At 41.0% G+C, this 27,470-nt stretch overlaps 1 protein-coding gene across 1 annotated transcript; it reads right to left on the reverse strand.

Moving 5' to 3' along the window:
• Positions 1-1,512: 1,512 nt before the first annotated feature.
• Positions 1,513-23,272, reverse strand: SLC18A1 (solute carrier family 18 member A1). Its single transcript, XM_032228755.1, has 15 exons — positions 23,131-23,272; positions 22,013-22,364; positions 21,264-21,322; positions 19,277-19,360; positions 18,208-18,300; positions 16,195-16,284; positions 15,903-15,946; positions 15,522-15,582; positions 14,242-14,337; positions 10,423-10,501; positions 9,657-9,708; positions 5,172-5,235; positions 4,047-4,166; positions 2,177-2,310; positions 1,513-1,626 (listed from the first exon to the last, which is right to left on the reverse strand). The coding sequence occupies exons 1-15, from the start codon at positions 23,270-23,272 to the stop codon at positions 1,513-1,515; spliced, it is 1,584 nt and encodes a 527-aa protein (XP_032084646.1).
• Between the last annotated feature and the right edge of the window lie 4,198 nt (positions 23,273-27,470).

Raw genomic sequence — 27,470 nt, forward strand, 5'->3', positions numbered from 1 at the left:
GCTTTTGAAAATGTGTAAGAATGCGTGCTTCGATAATGAAGGTTGTTCAGAACTTGCAATGCTAGCCATGGGCTAGCTTTCTGAACCTGGCTGCCAAATGAACTTTTCCTGTATCCTGAGAAGTCTAAAGCCTGTCATTTTCTGCAACATCTTAATCAGTTACCACCCACTGAAGGCTTTTGCCTCCTAATACTCCAGCACCTTCCAGGGATTGAAAATGTAGCCTTTCTGGTGCTGGAAAAAAATGTGTTTTCTTATAGATCTTTGAAAGGGGCAGCTTTTCACCATAATTTTGGGGGCAGAGGCCAAGAAAGTTAAGAGTTTCAGCATCTTCCTTTCTCCAATTTCTTCTCTTTTCTGATTGTCCACAACCTCTTTGGCTTGTTCAGATCTCTTGTAAAGTTTTAACCCTACTGCTGCTCCACTTCTCAAGCCAAATTGGTAAAGGAATCATAAGGCAACAGGTTTGATCATATTTTATTACAAGCATCTTTTTTTAAATTTCAGAAACAAACAGTATAATTGGTTCTTTCTCTCCCAGCTCCACATGCAAGCAGCCCAAAGAAATTAATGCACAGGAGTGCCTTTGAGTATACCTCCTCTGCTTTCCATCAACTTGATGAGCATTCACATTTTAAGCTTATTAAAAGTTAGTTCACCAAATAGCTCATAGTTTTGATGAGCTTGCACTGATCAATTCATCCACAAGAGGGCCTAAATATGCATGTATAGAATATACGCTATTCTGTTAAAAAAAATTTTAACAAAGAATGATAAATGTGGGAAGGGAAACATAACTAAGAAATATCTTTATTGGGGTTATCCAAAATATCACAAAATCTGTATAAGACAAAATGTTTGAGAATGAGAGAAATGCTGCCTCTAACATTCAAGTATGCTTTCAAGCATCTTTTATACATGGGCATCTGTAAGGAGAGAAGGTCAAAAATGTCAGACTTTGTACTTCCAATATTTTGCACAATGACATCATGATCCACTAAGAGAGCATGACAATCTATAACAGGTGCCAATAAATGCTGGGAGCTGCATTGGGCTGCAGAATTGATTGGAAAGTGGACAGATGTATCTCAGATTGTTGCTGAGAAAATCCCAAGGACATGTAAAAGCTGAGCTCAACTTGAGGGCAATTCTCTCTTTTTGCAATGCACATTTTGCTATAGTGCCAATAATCATGTGGAGAGCTATGCAAGCTCCTGTTAAAAGCAGTTGAAGCAGCTGAGAGTGTTAAGGAAAAGTTCTTCTATCAAATATTGTTCTGAGGCGAGGGAAGGAAAGCCTACAGTATAGTAGGTCTCCCTCTCAGAACTGGAAATAACTCCCTAAATAAACAGCTTACAGCCATAACATTCTGAAAGAAATGTCTCAGAGTTTAAATCTTATTTGGTCATTCCACAAGCTACAACAATGGACTTTGCCAGGGAAAAATACAGGATACCGTTAATAGAAGAGGGTTTGGAAGAGAGAAAGAAGGGGGGAAATGGGTCCCTCTTTTTAAAAATCAGTCTCATTTTCTTCATCACTGATGTCTGTGAGTGGGAATTCTTGAAGAGTCTTTTGAGTGATGGAACTTCTGGGCTGTATGGAACACTCCTGGCTTAGAATTGCCTGAGAGAGGAGACAGGGTTGAAGGGAAGCAAAAGACCAGCATGAGCATCATTAATACACCCCCGGGGATATCAATCTAGAATTCTATAGAAGAGGTTCCACAAATCTACAGTGCCGTTTAGAACCGGTTGCAGCTCCCACCCCCCGCCTGTCCGCACATCATCAAGATGAAGAGCGAGAGGAGGAATTCTGGGAATTGAAGTCCACAAATCTTAAAGCTGTCACGTTTGAACACCCCTGGGCTTTTTTTTCCTAAAGGGTTAGGGGTGCAAGGGTCTTGTAACTTGACAGCCTTAAGACTTGCGTGCTTCAAATGCCAGAGTTTCTGAGCCAACATTTTGGTTGCTAAGCAAGTGGGTTGTTAAGTGAGTTTCACCACATTTTACAAGTTGGCCATGCCCACCCAATCACATGACTGGCAAGCCATTCCCACCCTGTCACATGGCTGGCAAGCCACTCCCACAAAGCAGGCCACAAGTACAGAAGAGGTTCTAAAAAATTTTGAAACCACTGGACCCACCACACCACACCCTTTTTTACCCAAACTCACAATCTTCTCCTCTTTGGCTGGGGGGCTTCGAAGAAACCAACACAGAGGCGCATAAGCGATGTTGATCCCTGCAATGATGGCCATGAGCCAAGGGAAGCCAATGACTTGTACGAGAGCACCCCCTGTGGAAGGACCTGTCAAAAAAATAACATTATTCTGACTGAGGACAACTATCCTTACTTTAGTCAATGAAGAGGGTGGAGGAAGACGGTGCAGCAATTCTCTGCTTTTAAAATGTGTTCCACTGTAACGCAGCATAGTTTTCAAGTGTTATTACTTATTGGCTTGGTTTTTTGGGGGGGGGGGCAGAAAATTAAAGAGTGAGAAAAATTGATTTAAAAAAAACTAACAGTGGATTTAGGGTTCAGGTTTCTTTCTGAGAAACGAATCACCAATCTTAAAAAAAAAAAAAAAGTAAATGCTGCAATCAAGCAGCATCTATGAGCTGCCCAAAAGAATCAGCAATTTGGGGAGAGCTGTAAAAGTGCTGAAGTGCAGATCTCCTTTAGGAATTCATATGTTTCAAACAGCTGGTAAAGGTTCCGACCAGTGGTGGGATTCAGCCAGTTCGCACCTATTCGGGAGAACCTGTTGGTAACTTTCTAAGTAGTTCAGAGAACTGATTGTTGGAAGAAATCTCCTTTTGTTTTTTTCCACTTTACAGGGCTAATCCTGTAAGGAAGGCAGAAAGGAAACATTCTGGTGTTGTTTCTAGCCTCATCTTTATTGCCCTGCTTACAGAAACTGCCTCTCCGATTAACCCTTAGTACATTGTAACAGCTAAGGTGAAGCGCCCATCGACGTGAGTGACGTTGAGTTGGCCATGCCCACCCAGTCACATGACCACCGAGCCCCACCTACCCAGCTGATCATTAGGGCAGAGAACTGGTTGTTAAATTATTTGAATCCCCCCACTGGTTCCGACCCTCCATTTCTGTTCTTCTCATAGAGAGACAATGAACTATGCATGAGGCAACCAGATTCAGTCATGGGATCAATATGGGTGACTTCGGGCTAATCACGCCCTCTCTGCCCAGGATACTTTTGTGTGGGGAAATTGAAGGAAAGTTGATACTTTCAGTTCCTGTATGAATGTCAAGATGTAACAAAAACGGTAAATAATTCATAATAATTCCCACGTCTCTATCTTCCACCAAATTGCAGCTTATCAATTCAAAACTTACAAACTTTTAACATCCACGTGACCCGTCAAAACCGCGCTCGACTAAGCCGCACCCGATTAAACCGCGTCGCTGACATCATCAACAGGGCGACAACAGCCACCGCGGAGAAAGAAGGGCACTTTAAATAGCGCTTTGAAAGCAAGCCGATTCAACTGAAGGTAAGGGTTAGGGTTAGGGTTAGGGTTAGGTTTAGGGTTAGGTTTAGGGTTAGGTTAAGGGTTAGGGTTAGGGTTAGGTTAAGGGTTAGGTTTAGGGTTAGGTTTAGGGTTAGGTTTAGGGGGGTTAGGTTTAGGTTTAGGGGTTAATTTTAGGTTTAGGGTTTACAGTGTGCTTCTGTCTCCGTGCTGTTGTCGCCCTGTTGATGACGTCAGCGACGCGGTTTAGTCAGGCGCGGTTTAGTCGAGCACGGTTTTGTGGTGGAATCAGCCATCCCACCCCCCCACCCCTCTCTCTAGTTAGACCAAGACTTAATGATGCATGCCTAGATGATTAAAATCCATTTTTAAAGTTATCCATGATAACATTCTGTGTTGATTAGAATGAGTCTCCTTGAAGCATCACTAAATCCGCCTTTTGCTTTCGTTCTTTTTCTATCAAGCACATGTTAGAAAACAAACTAGTCAATGCCAGCATATAGATGAAACGAAAAAGTAATTTATGTCATTATGATGCATATTAGTCCATACCAATAGCAAAGCCCAGACAGAAAGCCACATCAGCAATGGCATAGACGCTACCATAAACAGAAGTATGGCGAAGATCCACCAAGTATCCCATGATAGGCATCATTGATGAATCCACCATGCCTGTCCACAAAATAAAGCATAAAGATCTGATAATAGCATTTCATCCCCCATTCATGTTTTCATGATGATTCCAGAACATGCTTGCATTCTCTAAATCTGGAATGAAATAGACATCATGAGCAATCTGAAATATACATTGTAATCCCTTCAGTTTTGAAGCTCAGAATAGTGGCTCTTCTCCACCCCAGGGGTGAGTTCCTGCCTGTTCTAACCTCTTCTATAGAAGAGGTTCCACAAATCTACAGTGCCATTTAGAACCGGTTCCAGCTCCGTCCCCCCGCCCGTCCGCACATCATCAAGATGAAGAGCGAGAGGAGGAATTCTGGGAGTTGAAGTCCACAAGTCTTAAAGCTGTCAAGTTTGAACACCCCTGGGGGTTTTTTTCTAAAGGGTTAGGGGTGCAAGGGTCTTGTAACTTGACAGTTTTAAGACTTGAACACATCAATGCCAGAGTTCCTCAGCCAACATGATTGGAGGAGAAATTCTGGGAGTTGAACTCCACAAGTCTTAAAGCTGTCAAGTTTGAACACCCCTGGGGGTTTTTTTCTAAAGGGTTAGGGGTGCAAGGGTCTTGTAACTTGACAGCTTTAATACTTGCGTGCTTCATTGCCAGAGTTTCTGAGCCAACATTTTGGTTGCTAAGCAAGAGCATTGTTAAATGAGTTTCACCACATTTTACAAGTTGGCCATGTCCACCCAGTCACATGGCTTGCAAGCCACTCCCACCCAGTCACATGGCCAGCAAGGCACTCCCACAAGCAGGCCACACCCACAGAAGAGGTTCTAAAAAAATTGAAACCCACTGCTGCCCCGCCCCCATAGTAAAATGTACTGCCAAGAATTAGTGTGCCTATAAAATCACTCATCTGGGCTTGACTGCAGGAATTACAGTCAAGGAATGACTACAACAATTCAGTTCCATCTGTACCTAGTAAAATTAACTGAAGATACGGTAATTGTCCTGTATTGGTTTGTCACAGGTTATCAAGTCTTTGAAAATCTTACCAAGGGCAAAGCCAAGTCCAATGTTAGGTCCAATGAGTCCATAGATATTATGTGCCAGGGGAATCTAGGGTGCATAAGAGAAAGGATTAAAGCTCAGAAGATGTTGTAACTGTTATTCCTGATGAAAACTTAAGGTGTCTCAAGTTCAAAGAGTGATTAAAAGAGCCGAGGTGGTGCAGTGGTTAGGGTGCAGTACTGCAGGCCACTTCAGCTAACTATTATCTGCAGTTCAGCGGTTCAAATCTCACCAGCTCAAGGCTGACTCAGCCTTCCATCCTTCCGAGGTGGGTGAAATGAGGACCCAGACTGTGGGGGCGATATGCTGACTCTGTAAACCACTTAGAGAGGGCTGAAAGCCCTATGAAGCGGTATATAAGTCTAACTGCTATTGCTATTATGCTATTTCATACATTTTTGCATCTCAGCTTGCCACAGAACCAGGGGTGGGTGGAACTAGTTTTGGAATGCCAGTTCCCGGTGACAAGAAAATAGGGTGGGGGGAGTAAAGAAACTATTCTTTAACTATGCTAAAACCATGGGAATGAAGTAGAGCTGGTTTCTGTTTCAATCTGTGCTGAAATGATGCAGTCAATAAAATTTTGCATTAAGCGATTGAATCATCTCAATAGTGCTTGCTTGCTTGGGTTCATCAGTCGGAACCTTGACATTAAACCACCTCGGCCAAAATCCAACTAACAAACCAAAATTTGAGGGTCCTGAGCCCCAGCAGCCTGTTCAGTCACCTCCGGAAGAGTGTGATGACTCAGGGAAGACCGCAGAGATGGAGTGCAAAGGAGACCCAGCAGCGAAAAGAAATCCCAGGAGTAGCCCAGGCAGATTTTGGAATCCAGGAGATGGCAACCCGCCTGAAAGCCCAAATGGAGAAATTTGAGTGATAGATAGTGTGGGACAAGGCCACAGCAACTGGGGAACTCTAGCAGGCAAAAGAAGAATTCTGGTGGAGCAGGGCACTGAAGACACCCAAAGCTGAGTTCCCATTGATTTCCCCTACAAAGAAGAAACTTTCTTCATAAACCAGGTGTGAGCCCACTATCCTGGCCTACCCCAACAAGGTAACAATGGTAAATGCCATTGTCGCTAACCTCGAGGGGGATGTAGCAGATTGGGTGATGGAGCTCCATAACAAAGGGGCATCATGATTAGGGAATTCTGATGCTTTTCTGGTGGAGCTCAGAGCCATAATCGAAGATGACACCCAAGTCTGACTGGCAGAATAGGAGATGCAAACTATTGGGCAAAAGAAATGACAGGTAATGGAGTATGTTTGTGAGTTCCGGAGAATTTCAGGGAAACTGAGGCACTAGCTGGAGCAGCTGCTGGTCTACCATTTTAGAGATGGCTTGAATCAGGAGCTGTACCACACTTGCTTGTCCTGGGGAACACCCAACTGGATCCATGACTGGTATTGACTGGCAACAGTGGTGGAGCTCAATATAAAGGAATACAAGACACATGGGGAGTGAAAACTGGCCAAAAAAGAGTCAAGAGTGACCCCCATTGGGAAGAAGACCACCGCCTGTATCAACACCAGCCCCCTTGAGGTTCTAGGGCACAAATCCGCTTGTGTTTCCAATGTGGCCAGGAAGGCCACCAAGCTGCTGTGGTCCTGGCACCAGCCCCCAAGGTGGCTTTTGAAAGCCCCAGTCCTGCCCCAGTGAAAGAAACCCTAAAAGAAGGGACGAGAGAAATCGCATGTAGTGCACCAGGTCATGGATGTCTCTTCCCCTAACAGTGAAGGGGAGAGAACTTTGACCAAGGAAGAGCAACAGCTTAACTTCTATGAGAGCAACAATGAAGGGGAGGATGATCCAATTGTAAGTGGATTTCACCCAAATCGAGAACCTGGTGAAAGCACTCCTAGATTCAGGGTGCATCTGATGCTTAATCAGCTTGCAGACAGTGAAGAAGCTGGGGTTATGAGTGCCACCCTATGAAGTTTGAGCAAGTGGATGGCTCATTGATAGTGGGTCATTTCATAGCTTGCCCAAGCCTTCTGTCAGCCCAGAAATTGGCTAGGATGTTCATGCAGCACATCTACTAGATACATAGGGTGCCCGAAGAGAATCGTTTTGGACCAGGAAGTCCAATTCACAGCCAAATTTTGGAGGGATTTCATCAAACTGATAGGGTCATCCCAGGAACTTGGTTCAGCTTTTCATCTGAGGATGAACGGGGCTGCAAAACATGTTAACACAATGGTGGAACAATACTTGCATTGCTATGTCAACTATCAGCAATCTAACAGGGCAGAAATCCTGCTGTTTGCTGAAGTGTCCTACAATAATGCTGTACATACTGTGTTTCTCCCAAAATAAGACAGGGTCTTATTTTCTTTTGGCCCCCTGAAATAAGCACTTGGCCTTATTTTCAGGGAGTTCTTATTATTTTTTAGGTGCAGAAGACGGTGTGTGTGGTCACCTCATGGCTGCTGCTGTGTTGCAATATTTTCAGGGAGGGCTTATTTTAATGCATGCACTCAAAATTCAATTGGGCTTATTATCCAGGGAGGTGTTATTTTCAGGGAAACAGGGTGGTAGTAGGGGACTTACCCCTTTTAAGGTAGCAATGGGGGTAGAATTTGTGCCCAAGACAGAATACCCTGGGACCCACCCACCCCTTGTCAGTAAGCTTGACTGAATGGGTAGGTTCCCTCCCAAAAGCCTGGGGAAATGTGAAGAAAGCATTAGCCAAAGAGTCAGAAAGTCCAGGCAGATAAGCAATCATCCCAGGGGACAATCCAAAGAGGGGACAAACTCTATAAAGTATCTAAACTTAAGGCTCCCTGTAAAAAGCTAGGACTGAAATACATAGGACTTTCCCTATTGTGAAAGTCATAAACCCAGTCACAGTGGAGTTTAACCTATCCTGGATATTGAGAAAAGTGCACCCAGTATTTCATTGTAGTCTGTTTAAACCAGTGGTGGGATCCAGGCTCTGGCCAGTGGGGAAAGAGCCTCCAGGTCTCATCATAGTGAGGGGTGACAAGCATTATGAAGTTAGATGAATATTGGGTTCCAGGCTCTATAAGGGAAACTTCCAGGTATTAGTACAATGGAAGGTTACCCAATGTCAGAAGCACTGTGGGTTAAAGCTCAGAACATGAAGGCAGACCAATTCATAGGGAGATTCCATGAAAAGTATCTCCCCAAACCCAGGGCCACTTCCTAGTGGGTTTGGGGAGCCCTGATGTTTACTATTTTCCAGGTACCCTCCACATGCTAGGAGGGTCCAACTGTGAAGTTCAATGGGTGATTATGCTGATTCAGCCATTTATACTTCTCAGCTTGCCACAGAGCCAGTGGGGAGGGAAGCCTAGGTTTGGAATGCCAGTTCCAGGCGACAAGAAGAAATTGTCCCACGGGAACCAAGGCCATCTAACCAGATGGTCGGCAGGGACCTGGACAGGTTTCCATAACAATAGCTAGATGTCTAATTGGACAATGTAACCTGCACTAATGTGGTGGAGGGGAGGGAAGAAACTATTCTTTAACTATTGTAAAACCCTGGGAATGAAGTAGAGCTGGTTTTGGTTTCAATCTGTGCTGAAATGATGTAGTCATCTCAACAGTGCTTGCTTGCTTGCTCAGGTTCATCAGTTGGAACCCTGAATCAGAAATATTGATTCAACATTCAATCATTAAACAGAATGAGGCGAAGTCAGCTCCAACCTTTAAAACCTTTTAGAAATAGCAATAGCAATAGTTAGGCTTATATACCGCTTCATAGGGCTTTCAGCCCTCTCTAAGCGGTTTACAGAGTCAGCATATTGCCCCCAACAACAATCTGGGTCTTCATTTTACCCACCTCGGAAGGATGGAAGGCTGAGTCAACCTTGAGCCTGGTGGGATTTGAACAGCCAAACTGCTGAACTGCAGTCAGCTGAAGTAGCCTGCAGTGCTGCATTTAACCACTGCGCCACCTCGGCTCTAACCCTCAAAGTGTACTTTTCTATCAGTCCTGAGGATCTCCTGGCATATCACACCAAGATATGACTTGTTTACTCATGGTTTAATAAAACTAACTGGAATACACAATAAATCATGGTTTATAAACTATAATGAGTAGATTTGCATAGGACGCTAAACAGAATAAAACATCGTTGCTTAGCTAGGTTTATGTCCTAACCAGGTCAGATTCTAGTTAATTTGAAGCAGTTCACTAGACTAGAACCATGAAGGTCCAGAGAAGAAACTGGTGGCATAGGATGGGAAAAACACACAAGAAATGGGTGAAAGAGTGGGAGGAATTTCTTTCCTTCACTTTTCAATTCCCCCATGTTTTGCCATTGTTCACTAGTATGTATCTCTTTTCATAAAATTCTGTTAGGATGCAGACTGCCACCTTCATATCCTCTTTGAAATTCCTGCGCTACCTGTATAACTGTTGGCAGATATTAAGCTGGAATTAAGACTTTTGGCTTGGTTTCTCCATTTTTGGTTTATGTAATGTGTTTGTCATACTCACACAGAGGAGGCTGACTCCTATGACCATCATCCCAATCAATGAACACAGCCAGCTGCCAAGAAAAGCAATGAACAAACAGTATCAAAAGTTTCAAAGGCTGTTTGAAAGTTTCATCTTGCAAATTCAATAAAGTCATCAATACTAGGATACCTTTCTTTGCAGAAATCAGCAATAGATTTCTCTGTCAGAAGTATCCTAAAATACCTGCAGTAAATCTCTGTAGAATTCTAACCAATAGGGAGGGAGGGAGGGAGGGAGGGAGGCAGGCAGGCAGGCAGGCAGGCAGGCAGGCAGGCAGGCAGGCAGACAGACATAGATCTTTTATGTAGGCAAGATAAACAATGCAGGATAGATAAATAAGGGATGGATAGATAGACAAGTTGATGGGTTAGGTAGGGATGGATGGAGAAGATAGATAGATAGATAGATAGATAGATAGATAGATAGATAGATGATTGATAGATAGATAGATAGATAGATAGATAGATAGATAGATAGATGATAGATAGATATAGATAGATAGATAGATAGATAGATAGATAGATAGATAGATAGATACCGTAGATATAGATAGATAGATAGATAGATAGATAGATAGATAGATAGATAGATAGATAGATAGATAGATATCCTGATTTTTTCTCCTGTACATCACAAAGGAAACACTCCTAAGAATCACTTCCTTCTCTATGACAACACCATCAAAGATGCAACAATAGTTCACAATGTTTCAACATTCAAAAATCTTTTGAACTTCTCTACTTACCGCCCCATTTTATTGGCCAATATCCCAAAGAGATTGGTCCCAATTAGATAAGAGATACTGGCAGGCAGAAAAGCTACCCCTGTAAAACAAAAGAAAACCATCTGAAAGAAAGGCATCAGAGCATTTCCAAGGACAGAAGTCCCTCCTGAGCCTTTGCTTAGAATCCTATTGCATATGTGTGTTTCTGTGTGTCTATACACAAATTAGTCAAATGCAAAAGACATATTCTTCAACAAAAATAAGGAACCAGAGTGTCACTTCAGGTTGTCCTATAAAGAAACTCAGTGTTCAATTGAAAGTAGAAAATGTATGGATCTCAGTTCTAACAAAAGATACTAAGCATAATAATTCAACTCAACCTTTAGAGGCAGCATCCAGTTGCTAAGAGATAGCTGGCTGAACTGCAAAATTTATCTTGTGCTTCATAAAATCCATTGTATTCAAAATAAATTTCAGGGCCAGGTCCTTGCTGGCATTGACCTATTGTACATTAAACCCGTCCCTTCCTCCCTCATTTCTACTTTACATGCTGCACCAACCAAAGAATAATTTGCTTTGCAGTTATAATTGAACCAAAATCAAATATTTGACAGGCTGTTGCTTATCATTAATTTATTCTCCTGCAGTTGACAGATGTTATCACCAGCAAGCATCTGTTTGCCTGAAAATGACAGAACGGGTTTATAGAAACTCAATCATTGACGTTTAATTTCCTATAGGTTTTTTTTTACTTGTTTTGCAAGTCCTCTGGGGAAATTTACATTCTTTTCATTTTGCTAAGAAACAGCAGGTTGAACAAATTTTAAAAAAACGTATTAGTTGTTCAAAACTACTCAGTGTGTAAATGTCAGCCAATAGTATCAGCCTGATTTTACAGCATATCTTTTCAATGTATTTTCATTTCATTTTGAAGATCCATTGTATATAATTATAAGGGTTTTTTTAATTAAAGAAACAAACATAAGTGTTCTAATATTTATAATTGTGGATTGGAGATCCTTGGATATGAGATGAAATATTATTCTTTTATAGCTGAGATGGTGTTAAAGTGCAATTCGTAACTTCCCCATCCATTGAAAAAGATATATAATCTGAGCCATGTGGAGATATCATTAGAAAGTTTTTTTTCCAGCGAGTCTGCTCTAAATGACATTAAATCTTGATCCATGGCTGTTTCAATTGTTAAGCAAAACTAATACATGTTTAGGCTTTCCTTTCTCCATGAAATTCATCCTGGTTCAATTTTCATTTGCCTTCATCTTTACTTGGTAGATTGGAATTGACTAAGAAAGAAAATGTAGCTCAGGGTCACTCAGTGACAAGCAGGGATTTGGACATCTGCGCAAGAAACAATGACAAGTGGTGGACAAGGGCAAGAGTTTTTATTGGTGATGTGTCTTTTGTTATTTTTGTTTTAATCAGGATGACATGGATTATATGTTGTGGTGATGGTCTTAATCTGGGTACATCACTTAGAGTCACTGTTGTGAGATGGACAGTTTTATAAATCAAATAAACAAATAAGTGTGCCACTTGGCTCAAGATAAAAACCATTTTCCCCACCCCAAGTCTATTCAGGAAGCGGGAAGCACCTGGGAGGACAAGCCTGGATAGACTCCAGCATAGTAGACACTTTAAATTTCTGCCATATCTTGTGAATGCAAGTTATCATTTTAGAGCTCTTCAAGGTCCTGAAATACCGGTTTTATCAGCAATCCTTAGATGATTAATGTACTGCACAGAATGTTCCTTCAGGAAATGACCAGAGGAACTGCTCAGATACCTACTACTTGGGGAATCCACATATTTATTGTTTGCATTAAAAAAAGAAAAGAAAATCAATGTAGATTCTGCCAAAGGCATTCAGGATAAAACAAAGATGCCATGCAAAAAATGGAGCAAAGCAAATATTAAGGGATATAAAAATAAGGACAACGGATATAGGAAAGAAATAATGAGACAATATTACAAAACGTGGGGAGCACAGGTCTAGAAAGATTGTGGAGAACTTTGTCTTGCATCGATATTGTCTCTGGTCTCAGAGTGGGCACCCCTTCACTATCATCATCCCTATATTTGCCATCCCATTAATAACAACTTCACCCATCTCCCCCTTGCTGTTTTTCCAGAAAGACATAAAGAAGGTGGCAAGTCATCCTCAAAGACCCTCCATCTTATCAAGAGTTTCTCCTGGCTGCTTAGCTCTAGCCAGCCTTTAAACTGATTAGCAACCCTCAGTCACTCAGCTAAGCCAAGGTAGCAATTCAATTGTTGTGGCAGAAAGTGTCATTGAGAGCATTAGTCCTCCATAAATTCAATTTCAGTGCCTTTTACAGAACAACACAGCTATTTCATCTCATTATTCCATCTCTGTGGTGGCACATAATTGCTATATGCTGAGTCACCAACCCTCTGCCTCTAAAGAAGCTTTTTCCTTAATCAGTAGGGAACTCTTCAATAGTCATAGGCCCAGATTTCACTCTTTCTTTCTTTTTCTTTCTCTCTCGACTGTATCAGTTTTCATTAATAGATGAAGAAAGACACTTTTTTAATACTGCATTATTCATATGCAACAGCATACCTGCTAAGATAACACTGAAAGATAAGGCAGACAGATATGAGATTAGGAATAAAGACTGGACTACTGCAATGCGCTCTACATGGGGCAGCCCTTGAAGAGTGTTCGGAGACTTCAGCTGGTCCAGAATGCAGCCGCGCGAGCGATTATGGGTGCGCCACGGTACACCCACGTCACATCTATCCTCCGCGAGCTGCGCTGGTTGCCTATTGGTCTCCGGATACGCTTCAAGGTGCTAGTTATTACTTATAAAGCCCTAGATGGTATTGGACCTGGGTACTTGAGAGACCGCCTCCTGCCAATTACCTCCCATAGACCCATTAGATCCCATTAGATTAGGCCTCCTCCAAATTCCATCTGCCGGCCAATGCTGGCTGTCGACCACCCGGAGGAGGGCCTTCTCTGTGGCTGCTCCGGCCCTTTGGAATGAGCTCCCCGTGGAGATTCGGACCCTCGCCACCCTTCAGGCCTTCCGGACAGCTGTTAAGGCCTGGCTGTCCCAGCAATTCCGCCCCCTACTCGAATTTGCTGTGCTTGCTGTGCTTTTTTAAATTGTTGTATCACTGTCCTGTTTGTCTTACTTTCTGTATTTGTTTTTCCCCTTCCCCTGGTTTTTGTTCAGCCGCCCTGAGTCCCTTCGGGGAATAGGGCGGCTTACAAATCAAATAAATACCAAATACCAAATAAAGCTGATACAAGCATTAGAAAGATTATTATGGTTTGAGCAAGGTTGCAGCCCAAACAGGAAATTTATAATAGCAGATGAGGCTAACAGCCAACCTGCATCAACAGGTCCCATTTTGAGCATGTTTCATACAAGAAGAAAGTTATGGTTCCTCCGACTTACTCAAAACTGATGCATCAAAGATACAATCCAGTAACTATCCCAGAGTTCCTTTACAATTTCTACTGAATACTTTTCATTGGACAGAAGAGAAAAGAACCTTTTTACATGCAATATTTGCATTTCCATTAAATAATTGAATTTCAATTTAATTAAACACAATTAAAACAAATCTAGATTTACTCCTGACCCATATGTTATTTTTGAAGTATGGTTTCCAGCTTGCCATTCAAAGACAAAGTCCATCCCAAGGAACACAAATGGTTTTGAAGTCCCCCTGAATTGATTTTAAATATATACAATTTGCATCTTAGTGTAACATTTGAAGACTAAATTCATCTAAGTATATTTTATTACCATTCAATTCCTATGAAAATTATTTCTTTGAAAAACTTACCAAGTTGCCATTCTGGGGAGCACATGGTTTGTATCATCCAAATGGGCAACGTAGCCTCTAAAATAGCAACTCCCATGTTTCCAAAGCAAATTGAACCTGGAGGAAGAGAAAAGGTGCAGTTGAGAGCATCGCATTTGAAGAAAGGCATGGGGAAAGTAGATGGAAAGAAAAGCCCTCTTAGCATGATTGGGAGATAGCAATAGCAATAGCAATAGCAGTTAGACTTATATACCGCTTCATAGGGCTTTCAGCCCTCTCTAAGTGGTTTACAGAGTCAGCATATTGCCCCCACAGTCTGGGTCCTCATTTCACCCACCTCGGAAGGATGGAAGGCTGAGTCAACCTTGAGCCGGTGAGATTAGAACCGCTGAACTGCAGATAACAGTCAGCTGAAGTGGCCTGCAGTACTGCACCCTAACCACTGCGCCACCTCGGCTCATTGGAAGCCAACGACAAGGGATGGAGAGAACTGATATGTTCTTGGACTTGCAAATCCCCACATGAAAGTGGACATGGTGGACATCCTTATTCAATAACTGAAGGCTATCCCAGAGAAAAAGACCAAGAAATGGACCCCTTGCTCTAGGCTAAGAGGGCAAATGCAAAATATGAAATAACGCCTCTAATAACACCAGTCAGAGATAATTTTAGGAAGAACTTCCTACAATTCTTCTATTAGTTTGATAATGGAACCGTCTACACAGGCTGAGCTCACATTTATTGGACGTGTTGGATGAGAAGTTGGACAGCAATTAATTTGGAAATCTGCGCTGCATGCAATGACCTAATACTGTCAGGTACAAAGAATCAGGACCATATGTTAAGTTGCAGTGAATAAGATTTATTGGCCAAGCCTATACCCAAGAATCTAGTCAACTAATGTTCAGCACTAAATTGATACTAGATAAAGAGTCAAGAGAATTCAAGAAGTGTTGAACCTAGACCATTTGTATGAAGAACACAACTCTAGGCTGATGACCTATTTAACTCTGCCCTCGGCTCTGCCTGATCATCTTCTACAAATACCCCCTTTAGACTCTCTGATTCTACATCTGCTACATGGGACAATAGAAAGAGTAGGGTGCATTTTGTTTGGAGAGATGTAAAACCATCTTCAACTATACAGCTTTACTTTTCTGGCAGGCAGGACCAGAAACAATAAGCAATGCTGGTGATCAGAAGAATCTTCCCTAAACCCACCTCCGTTCCACAGAAGCTAAGCTGAGATGATGGCTATTGTATCCTCAAGACCAAATGCCCATAACAGGCAATAAACTTACCTGCTGCAATCAAAATGTAGGGATCCCACAACAAGGTCAACAAGGAGGTTCCTTTGATACTCTGGGAAACACACAGAGAAGACAGATATGTTTCAGTGGAAGATGTTAATTGGAGTTTTTTTGTTTTGTTTTAAAAAAAAAGGCATACTTTTCTAGCAGCTTTCAGAGTTCCTCTATTTTTGCTCTGAGTAAAATGCTTGTTTACTCTTGATATTATAACTCCTAATCTGATATTTTTAGATTGCTGCTTTTAAACAGTCATTTTATTTTGCATTAAAAAGTAAAAGTAAATAGATGTGTAGATCCTTTGCATCAACAAGTAAGGTAAAAATATTTTAATACATACATAAAAGGAAACATAAATGGGTGTTTTTGCCCTACCTCGGGTGAAATCTTTGTTGGATGCAGGATACAAAGCTGCAAAGCTAAAACAGAAATATAATTATTTCATGCTTGGAAATAACTTTCCATCTTTCCATTATGTTCAATCTTGTTTCTATTCAGTAGCTCAGTTCTCCCTTGCCATCTTCTTAGGATGTTTTCTGAGAAGGAAGCCTCACTATGCTCAATGGCATATACTTCACAGAAAAATTGGCGGCTGGAGCTGTCTTTTCCAGCTCAATGATTTAAGGTGGGCCCTGACCTGACTACTTCGAAGGATGATTTACATTACCTCCATCTAAGAGAGCCAAGACTGCCAGGATCAGAAAAGGAGATGATTTCCCAACAAACACATACATCACACCTCCAAATGGGGCTCCCACTGCAAAGAAAACACATCAGTGGTGCTAATATGAAAAGAGCCACACATAATAAAACAAGTCTATGAGTATAGGCTAGGTTGCATTTGGGGTTAGTTGCTTGGCAAACTTCTTTTCCTGCTTCGTTTCTGTTTTCTAGGCCAAACAGTCCAACCACTTTACTATTTTCAATAGTATGAGACTATAAAAACACACTTTCTTTACAGGATGTGATTGAACTTGACGATAAAATTCATCTATTTCCTTGTCTTCTGCATCAGTGGATAACTTAGACAAGGATTGTCCATAAGATCTACCTGATAATATTTGGCCATTGAGTATACATTATGGCCAACTGTCTTTACTATATCTTTCTGACTGTCGAAGCTACAATATTCCTTCTTTCATGTCATTGTTGTGCTATGTAGTAAACAGTGTGATCTTCTGACTAAACGTTTCCAGTTCCAACCTATTTGTAGTTCGTATCATATAACACACCTGTCAGTGTGTGGTCAATTCATTTTATCTTTGATTGTGTTGAACTTCCCCAAGTTCATGCTTCTAATATTTAATGTTCCCATTGCAATTCTGATTTTGCAGGTTTGGATTTTCTCTTCCTGCATATCAACATAGCCTTACTAGAGTTGCCTTATCAGTGAGATGGGCAGCATATAAATTTAAGAAATAAATAGATAAAAATATCACCAACAATCTGCATTATAAACGCCACTAATACTTCAAAAGAACTTCAGTAGCATGTTGAGCATCATCCAATATATGACATAGTGGTGGGTTTCAAATTTTTTTAGAACCTCTTCTGTAGGTGTGGCCTGCTTTGTGGGAGTGGCTTTCCAGCCATGTGACCGGGTGGGAGTGGCTTGGCAGCCATGTGACCAAATTGGGGGTGGCTTGGCAGTCATGTGACTGGGTGGGCGTGGCCAACTTGTAAAATATGATGAAACTTACTTAACAACGCTCTTGCTTAGCAACCAAAATGTTGGTTCAGAAACTCTGGCATTTGAAGCACGCAAGTCTTAAAGCTGTCAAGTTACAAGACCCTCGCACCCCTAACCCTTTAGGAAAAAAAACCCCAGGGGTGTTCAAACTTGACAGCTTTAAGACTTGTGGACTTCAACTCTCAGAATTCCTTCTCCAGTCATGTTGGCTCAGGAACTCTGGCATTGAAGCACGCAAGTCTTAAAGCTGTCAAGTTACAAGACTCTTGCACCCCTAATCCTTTAAAAAAAACCAGGGTGTTCAAACTTGACAGCTTTAAGATTTGTGGACTTCAACTCCCAGAATTCCTCCTCTCGCTCTTCATCTTGATGATGTGTAGACGGGCGGGTGGAGGGAGCTGGAACCAGTTCTAAACGGCACTGTAGATTTGTAGAACCTCTTCTATAGAAGAGATTAGAACTGGCAGGAACCCACCCCTGATAGGACACCATATTGTCCAGCCATTTAGTTTTCTTGGTCAGATACAGGAGTGGTTTATCATTGCCTTCTCCCAGTAGGTTGAAAATGAAGTCTTTACTATTATCACTAAAGTGATCACCTTCCAGGATCTTCCTATATCCTTGCTACCCAATATAGACCCCTACTTGTGTTTGGGAGGTGGAAACTAGAGTGAGCTTCATGCCTTCGCTGACCTTATTAGCAAGAGTGGGTTGCTGCCAGCATTATTGCCGGTTCGCTGCACACCTGCTTTGAGAACCGACAATGTTCTTCACTTGTTCTCTTCCAGGGATGCTAAGCAATAATCCATAGTAGATCGTGGTTACATGCAAAGACCCATTTGGGTATACAGCAGATCTACCAGAGAACTACAGAGAAAGGCAACTGAATAATGAACAGTCCTAAAGGGAAGCAGCTGGGGAGATGCACCTAGAAACTCCCTGCCAGAGTTTCTAGGTCCCCTAAACAGTATTAAATGTACATTTACTCACTCAGCACTCCCAAAGCCAGACCTCCCAATGCTATTCCCATTGCATTTCCCCTCTCACAGTCATCGGGGTACACACTTGCAAGCATCCCCAGACCTGCAGGCAGAGACAGAGTGGAGCCAATCAGTTTTGAGTTGCTGGAAATAAGCAACAGGCAAGGGTTAGTGTTAGAATTATTGCACTGTGCAGAAGTGAAAGACTGAGACTACCTTCATGGTCTATGGAATTCTCCTTTTCTCCAACACCACTAGCTGTTGTGGAAGCTGCAATTTCATGTGTGATAAGGGAGAATGTATGCTCCCCAACGTTCCACCCAAACCTCCTCCAATATTGAAGATTTTCTTTTTTAAAAAATTTCTTTTATCACCCCAAATTTTTCAACTCAATAAATAGATTCTCCCCTTATAATTTCAGCATCAGTCTCTTTACTCCAAGATGTAATATATAGAAATTATATGTTGCAGGAGGCATATCCTTCTTGGTCCCTTGTTTGAGAACAAGGAATGAGATCTTTGGTCATCCAGCTAAGTGATGTGAATAGCAACAATCAAGGATTCCAGGTGGACAACTTTCCTGTCCATTACTGGAGATGCCAAATTTAAACAAGGGCTTTCACTTTCAGGATGTAACCCATCAGAGTGAGAAGGCAGGGAATGTTGCAGGTCCCATCTATTTAAAAAAGTAGACCTAATAGAGCCTAGAAAAAGGGCCTGCTCTGTAGTGGCTCCTTCCTTCAGTGGGAACATCATTCCCACTGAAATAAGATTACTCTTCTCCCTGCTACTTTTCTGGAAGGCCCTGGAGATATGATTTTGTCAATCAGTCTGGAGACTCCAGGTTCATTCAAAGCTTAGTGTGTGGTTTATGTGATTGTATTCATCACCACTGCAATGAGGGGGGGGGGTGTATTGTTGATTTTTAATACAATATGCTGCCCAGAGTCACCAAGTGTGAGTTGGGCAGCCATATAAATCTATTTAATTAATAAATAAGGGCCTCCTGGCACTCCAGGATATTGTCCCAGCTGTGCACGATCTATAGAATTGCCAATAGTACCTGCCAGCATGTTTACCTGCAACAGATGAGCAGGAAGAACCAAAGCCTTGCAGCGCTCGAGCGATGAACATCAAGGTGTAACTCCTTGAAAAAGCAAAAACTAAAGGAAGAAAAAGGTGCAGAATCAGATTACTGGAATTATGGATCCTTTCCAAAAAGGACTTTTGGAGAGAACTGTATTGCCTCATTGCTAAAGAGCAGTAGTACTTAGACTTACATACCACTTCATGGTGCTTTACAACCCTAAGTTGTTTACAGAGTCAACATATTGCCCCCAATAATCTGGTTCCTCATTTGACCAACCTTGGAAGGATGGAAGGCTGAGTGAACCTTGAGCCAATCGGGATTGAACTCCTGGCAGTGAATGGGTGACTGCAGTTGATGAATTGGCCTGATTTGCCAAAGCAATTCATGAACCTCGATACCTTTATGAGCCAAAACCTGAATTTTTCAGATATTTTTTTTTTACAATATTCAGAACAAAACAGTTATATAAAAGGAAGTAAGAATAAAAATGTATTACATTAGAGGAAGATTACTTGCAAAAAGTGTTATATAGGGGGGAAATTACATACAGCAATGCAGAGGAGAAGAAATCCGTGGTGGGTTGCCAATTTTTTTTACTACCATTTTGGGCGTGCCCTTGAGCATGTGCAATGCTTCTGCGAATGTGCAGAAGTGTCCGGGTGGATGGGCGGAGTCTCCCGCTGCCGCTACTACCAATTCACCCAATCCGGGCTGAACCAGAAGCAACCCTCCTCTGGAAGAAATGCATATGCTGGAATTTTCATGTAGAGTTTTTAAAACTAAATTGATGGAAGCCTAAGCCAACACTGATTTTATTTTGGGAAATGAGAAGTAAATCAGAAACTGCTAGTTATCCATTCAATAGACTAATTGAGTAATAACAGTCATTTTTAAAATAACAAGAACAACCAATTTACATTTAAAGACAGAAAGTGCATTGAAATTCTGGTTACATATTATTTTATTGAATTATGTTGGACAAATATCAAGATGAAGCAAACTGAGCTGTTCTAATATTTTAGTCTCCCAGCATCTATAGTCAATGTAACTAAGGTACAAAATATTATGGATTTGGAAACCAAAATATTTGCAGGATGCTAGATTGCCTGCCCCAAAACCAAAACTGTTCAATATTATTCCACAAACATAGAATCATTGGACTGGAAGGGTTTTCAAAGGTCTTCTAATCCAACCCCCCGCACAAGACTTATACAATGATATCATCCCAGTCAAATGATTGACCAGCCTATTCTTAAAAACCTGTAGCAATGGAGTCTCTGCAACTCCAGGAGGCAAACTGTTCCACTGATTAATTGTACTCACTGTCAGAAAATTTCTCCTTACTTCTAGGTCGGATCTGTCCTTAACAAGCTCCCATCCATTGCTTTTCATCCTAGCCTTGGTGCTTTGGAGAATAATTCAATCCCCCTTTCTCTGTGACAGCCCCTCAAACAATAGAAGAGAGCTACCATCCCCCCAAATCCATCTCGTAGGCTAGACCTACCTAGCTCCGTCAACTGTTCATCATACAATTTAGCCTCTAGACACTTCATCATCTTTGTTATTCTTCTCTGCACATTTTCTAAAATTAAAGAACAGGTTTCTGTATTGTTCACATCTCTATTCTGTAAACATAGTTGAATGGGATGAACAAGGCGGTGGTGGCTTCCTAACCAGTTTACTACCGGTTTGCTGAGAGGGCGTTTTGCAGTTTGACTGAAAACTGTTCTGTGCATGTGCAGAAACATGCCGGTGCCAACAGAAGAGACCAGGGAACTAGTTCGGGGGCATGGCAGGCCTGGGTCGCTGCCTGTTCCAGCAACCCTGGCCACCATACCTCTACCAATTCAGCTGAACCAGTCCAAACCAGTGGTAGGAACTCACCACTGGAACAAAGTACTGTTGTTTTCTACTCCCATGGGTTAAAATCCAGCAACATTGGAGGAGATACATGTTGTGTAGGTATTCATACTTACATAGTGTAGAGACGAACATAATAACAAATCCAAGAAACATGGGGATATGGTATCCTATCCTACAGGGACAAAAAATGGTTTTGAGTTCACTGTACAGCACAAGCTAATTCACAACGTTTCTTGAATGACCAGGAGGAAGAAGGAAACAAGGTTTTCTACTATGTGTCTAAAGCATCCATCATAGTAGGGGACACGATTTTCATTTCCTGAAATCCTTAGGTTGATCTAATATCAGATCAAATGAGGTATTGGCGATGCTTTAAAATGGTAGGTTGCAGTTTCCATTACGCATGTCTTCTGACTCTGTTGTGAATCATCATATAGGCCCTATTGCAAATATGACAACTGTAACAGGCTTAAGAAGTAATCTTGAGGAATAGGAAGAAAAGCTGCAAGATAATGGTCAGATAAAAGAAATCTGAGTCCAGGGCAGAAATGTAGTTTGAAAAAGCATCTCAGACACGACCCGCCCCAGTTTTTTCACTAAAATAACAAGAAGTCCTGCCTTGGGCATGAAGCCAGCTCTTTCTTGGCAAGACTTCAGAAGTGACTTGCCATTGTTTCCTTCCTAAAGCCAAAAATGAGTGACTGGCATAAGGCAGGACTAGAAGTCAGAGTCTCCTGTTTGCTAACCTCATGCTTAATCACTAGCCCAAACTAGTTCTTACTGAGTATTTGAAAAGTTTGCAAACTGAGTTTGTTGCAGTACGGAAAGTCTTTCTGATTTGTTTGTTTAAAAGTTGACCTACCTGTTGGTCAAGGGTCCCACAAAGGGATTTGCTATGAGTTGCATTAAAGCTTTTGAGGCAAAGAGCAGCCCAACGCGAACATTTTCATTTGAAAGAGAGTCCGTTCCATCTGTACAACTATGGTTCAAAGCATCCATGGGGAAAGGGGAGGCAACTGTTCCTTCTTGGCTCCCATTGGCACTGGCAAGAGTGTCATAGCTTGAGACTGTCATTGTGATGTTGTTATAGTCCAACAAGCCCAAAGTAGAGGGATCAGCTGAGAAAGGCACAGGAACCCTTGGAAGTGTGGCCCGAATTGCAGAGTGGCTGACAATTTGATGTGTGTCATATAGAAATGAAGGGATGATTGGCACTGAAAAAAAAAGAAAACAGCTAGGCAATATTTCTCCTGCAAAAAAAAAGTTTTCCTTTTTCTTTTTATCATAAATGTATTTGCTTTCTGCCTTCTACCAACTGCTTTTTTATCTATGCACACAAACACATACACAGAGGTGTCAAACCTTGGCAATTTTAACACTTATACATGGTTGTCTGGGGAATTTTGGGAGTTGAAATCCACAAGTCTTAAAATTGCCAAAGATGGACACCTCTGGCATACACACTCATTATATTGCAGGGCAATCTGATTAGGTTTGGGATGAGGGCAATCAAATACAAACTTGGGATATAAACTTGTATAAACTTTGGGATAAACCTGAAAATTTACCATTTACAGATGGACTTATCCACAAGTGCACATAATGGCACTTTTTTAAAACTACAACATCCATGTTTTCCATATGCATATACACCCATCCACAGATAAGTAAACCCTTAAATTTTTAAACAATATACTGTACCATGAAAAGTAGGGTGTGGCATATCCACATACACAGGTTATATTGTAACTAATAAGGTTATCTGCTTGTACATGAATATATACAGCAACTAATATCATTCCAACTGGCAGCCAATATTATTTTATTCAGAATGCCCTTGTATGAGGAATTCTGTGTAATTGAATGGATACTATTAAGAAGTGGCTGCTGAAATAAGCTGCTGTGTGAGAGAAAGCAGTATAAAAGCAACATAAAAGCCTCCACATTTAAGAAGAATGAGCAAACCAAAACACTACATACCCACAACTGTGAAAAGCATATTGTCTACTAGCAGAGCCACAAACACAACCAGTAAAACCAATTTCCGGGATTCTCTTCCCTCTTTTAACAAGAGCCACAGGGAGCATTCAGTTGCTAGGTTAGGAAAGAGTCGAATCTTCATTTTCCGAGTTTCTTTTTACTGCTTCTTAGAATTTAAATTTTTGTGTATCCTGTAAGGGAAAGGTTTTAGCAAAATGTCCACCCAAACTCCAGCATCAATAATATAAAAGGACAGTCCTAAAATTGCCTTAAGGACCACCACTTTTTGCAGCTAATCACAAGGCACAAAACAGCATGCAAAACTTTCTCAAAATGTTTATCAAGAACGTACAGATTTTATTTCATGCCGGTGAGTTGAGTAAATAAAATATTGACCTAATAGGGATATTGATTCCCACACCTTTCGCAGATATACAGATGGCTCTCTCGATCAATTTTCCAAAAGAAAAAAATGAAAAAATACAACAGATAATTCTGTTAGCCAGTTAACTGCTGCTCTTGTTACCTCTGATCCAAATTATTGTGCAACATCCATATAAAAGTCCAAAATGATTTCTGAAAGAATCTTCTGAAAAGAGCACATTAGAAAACAAAAAGGGAAAATAAATATACAGACCTGAATGACTGCTAAAGTATCATTTTTTCCTTATTCTGGATCCTGAACGAACATGGAGCATCACCAAAATATGAATGATTTTTTTAAAATTAACTAACAATAAGAAGGTTGGAGTTCAGCTTCTGCCTTCTTCAGTTGTTTTGGTGTGAATCAGGCATTATAGCCAAGTACAGACTTACAAACATACACACATATATTATTGTTTCTTTAATCCTTTGCAGTATGAACTGAAAACTATTCAGAATGAGCAGTTAGCAGAAGCTTATTCTTTTAGGTTTGATCAATCCTGACAAGCTTATTTTAAAAAGGTTACAAGCAGCAATCACTGGTCTTCTCCATCACCACAGTTAACAAAACATTCAATCACAAAAGAATCGCTATAGGTATAACTTGAAAGTTTGCATAGAAAGTTGTGCCAAATTAATTCAACTTATTGCATTGTCCTACCCTTTCTTTAAAGAAGGGTTCTAGTAAACCACTGGGATACCTAGAGTTGAACAACCTAAAAGCATTGTCTTTTAATAAGATTTGTGTTTTAGAAGTTTCAGAATATTACTCATAGGAAAGAGAGATATTAGAAGTTAGTACAACTCATTGGATTTGAGTTTATGCAAGTGTCAAATGACACTTTTAAACAACCAACCTTCCTTCCTTCCATTAGGTGTCGAGTTGCCTCATCAGCTTCCACCCTGTCATACCTCTCAATATTGAGAAATGGAGAGTCCTTACCGTTCTTGAATATATCACTGTTTGTCTTCCTGGTGCTTTCTCACAGTGCCCTGAAAATGCTTCGTTGTGAATTTAATATTCCTTTTTATCTGAAAAGGATATGAGGATTTCATGACCAGGAAGGCATAATTGATAGCTCAAACATGCCCCAATCAGTTCAGCAGCTCCATCTGCGTCAAAGCCGGGGAAATGGGAGGTAGACTACTGAGATGATTGGCATTAAGATCCACCTCAAAAATATCCAATTTTAAAGTCAGGGTTTATCATTCTAAACTACATACTTCTATCCCAGCTCAAAGAGGAATGGACAACAAAATCCCAGGTCCCATAGGAATATTCAGAACACTCTGATATTCTTCCATATACAATATTCCTTCTCTACATCCCCTTTCTAAATATTTTTAGCAACATTACTGATTTACAGAATTGAAGAAACAATCTTATCTTGGACATTCCAGGAGCAGCCATCTAAAATTCTCCAGAAACTGCTAAGTTACCATTTTTAGTTGCCCCAAATAATAAGGGCAGTGGTGAGCAACATCTTGAATGTAAGTTTAATTACCCTTCATCTAATTCATTCCCTTCTTTTAATCAACAACTATTCTCCCCAATTCATTCTGATAGAGTAGTTTAATCCAAGAAAAACATGACAGAGGAAAACCACAAAGGGATAAGAGGAAGTATCTATCAATTTTAAGCCTCATCCAGCTCAAACAATTGGACCATATTGTTTAGGAATTCTAAGAATGGACAGACCAAAACATCTGGATAATTTTGTGCTGGGAAGAGCAGCCTTTGACAAACAGATTGCAGCAATGCTACTGTTGTTTTTCCAACATAGTTAGGTGTTTTAGCAGTCATTCCAGGAGGGAAAAAGAATAGCAGAGTCTGCATCAGCCCTGCAGAGAATCAGCTCCACTGGATTTTGCCTCTCCATAATCCACTGGATTTGATGTTTCTCAACAGCTTTAAGATATGTGGACTTCAATTCCCAGAAGTTGAGTGCTGGCTGGGGAATTCTGGGAGTTGAAGTACACACATCTACAAGTTCCCATGGTTGAGAAACCCAGTTGCAGCTGTTGCATTCAGCTAGAGCAAAGAGCTAAAGGAAATAAGATTATTGTATGAGCTCAGCTGAAAAGCCAGCAACCTTTGTCCCTTCCAATCTTTAAACTATACGTACATATTCAGCTGGTGCAGTAAACAACCCTCTCTTCCCTTTATATTTATACCACTCACTTTGTACTCTGTTGTGCTTAAAAAATTCTATAGGACCCTAAGAATTGGCCCTGATTTGGGTCATTTTCCTCTTTCCCATCATCTCTTTTTCCTTTTATGCTATTGTTTGCTTTAGAGTGTAAATATAAATTCAGAGGTGGCCTTCTGTCCCCTCCCCTTCATTCTTTTTTTTAACTAAATCCAGAAAAATAAAGAAAGAATAGACACAATTATAAAAGAAGAAAAAGGCTAAAAATGGTTCGAATTGGCTTTTTTATATATACAAACTTTACAGGCAAAAACAGCTCAGTTCATCAATTCATATTGATAAATTATTGGATTGTAAATTGATGGCAACATCAAGGCAAACTGGCTGAAGAGTAGGATGGAAAGGCTTTGAATCAATCATCTGAAATCCTTTTAGCTGGGGTGAAGAGGGAAAGGCTGGTGGCAGCAACTGACGTTAACCAAATGTACACTGAAGAGGGTAGCATTGCCATTGCAAATTATAATAGGAGCCAGACACTGTTATTACTCAGATATTGGATTAGATATCAGCCATAAGACTAATAAACCTCTGAAGAACAAACATACTGTTATAAATTGTAGACGAGTGGGAAAGATAACCTGGAAGATGACAGCCTATCCGCCCATACAGAGAACCTACACAAATAAAATAAGGGAGGAAATGAATTTGCAAAGAGAATCATATCTAAATGTATTCTGCTTATGTGTACATAAGCTGGGTTGCTCCACAGGAGAAGCTGCATTTGAAGGAAACAAAATATTATATTATATATTTTTCTATCTGCTTTAAAAACGATATTGCTGTGTGAACCTTATGTGCAGTGGCTATTTGTAGGCAGGTCTAAATTATCTACCTAACTCTTAGTTTTTCTCAAAGCATTGTAGATAGCACTTCCTCTTCATCCTTTTCCATATCAACCAATGGTTAGATTGGGCTTACAGTTTACAGATTAACCGAGTTGGAAGGGTCCTTGTAGGTCATCTAGTCCAACACCCCTGCCCAAGCAGGAGACCCTACACCATTTCCGACAAGTGGCAGTCCAATCTCTTCTTAAAAGCCTCCAGTGATGAAGCTCCCACAACTTCCGAAGGCAACTTCTGTTCCATTGGTTGATTGTTCTGTCAGAAAATTTCTCCTTGTTTCTAGTTTGAATCTCTCCTTGGTCAGTTTCCATCCATTATTCCTTGTCTGGCCTTCAGGTGCCTTGGAAAATAACTTGACCCCTTCCTCTCTGTGGCTGCCCCTCGAATATTAGAATGCTGTTATCATGTCTCCCCCTACTCCTCACTAGACTAACCATGCCCAATTCCTGCAACCGTTTTTCATATGTTTTAGTCTCCAGTCCCCTAATCATCCTGGTTGCTCTTCTCTGCACTTTTTCTAGAATCTCAACATTTATTTTATAGTGTATTGACCAAAACGGGTTGCAGTATTCTAGGTGTGATCTTACTAAGGCTTTATAGAGTGGTATTAGTACCTCACTTGGTCTTGATTGTATCTCTCTGTTAATGCAATTTAGGATTGCATTGTTTGGTTTTTTTTGGCTGCCACTGCACACTGCTGGCTCATATTTAACTGGCTGTCTTCTAAGTGTCAACTCCCAACATTGTCATAGTAAGAGAGGGGGGCAGAGTGCATTCCATGCATACTGTCGGCTGAAGTTGGATCTCAGATTACTGCAGCTGGCTTGGGATGGGTGCATCTCATAGGGGACTGTGATTTATGACA

This window comes from Thamnophis elegans, chromosome 13, assembly GCF_009769535.1.
Source record: "Thamnophis elegans isolate rThaEle1 chromosome 13, rThaEle1.pri, whole genome shotgun sequence".
NCBI lineage: Eukaryota > Metazoa > Chordata > Lepidosauria > Squamata > Colubridae > Thamnophis > Thamnophis elegans.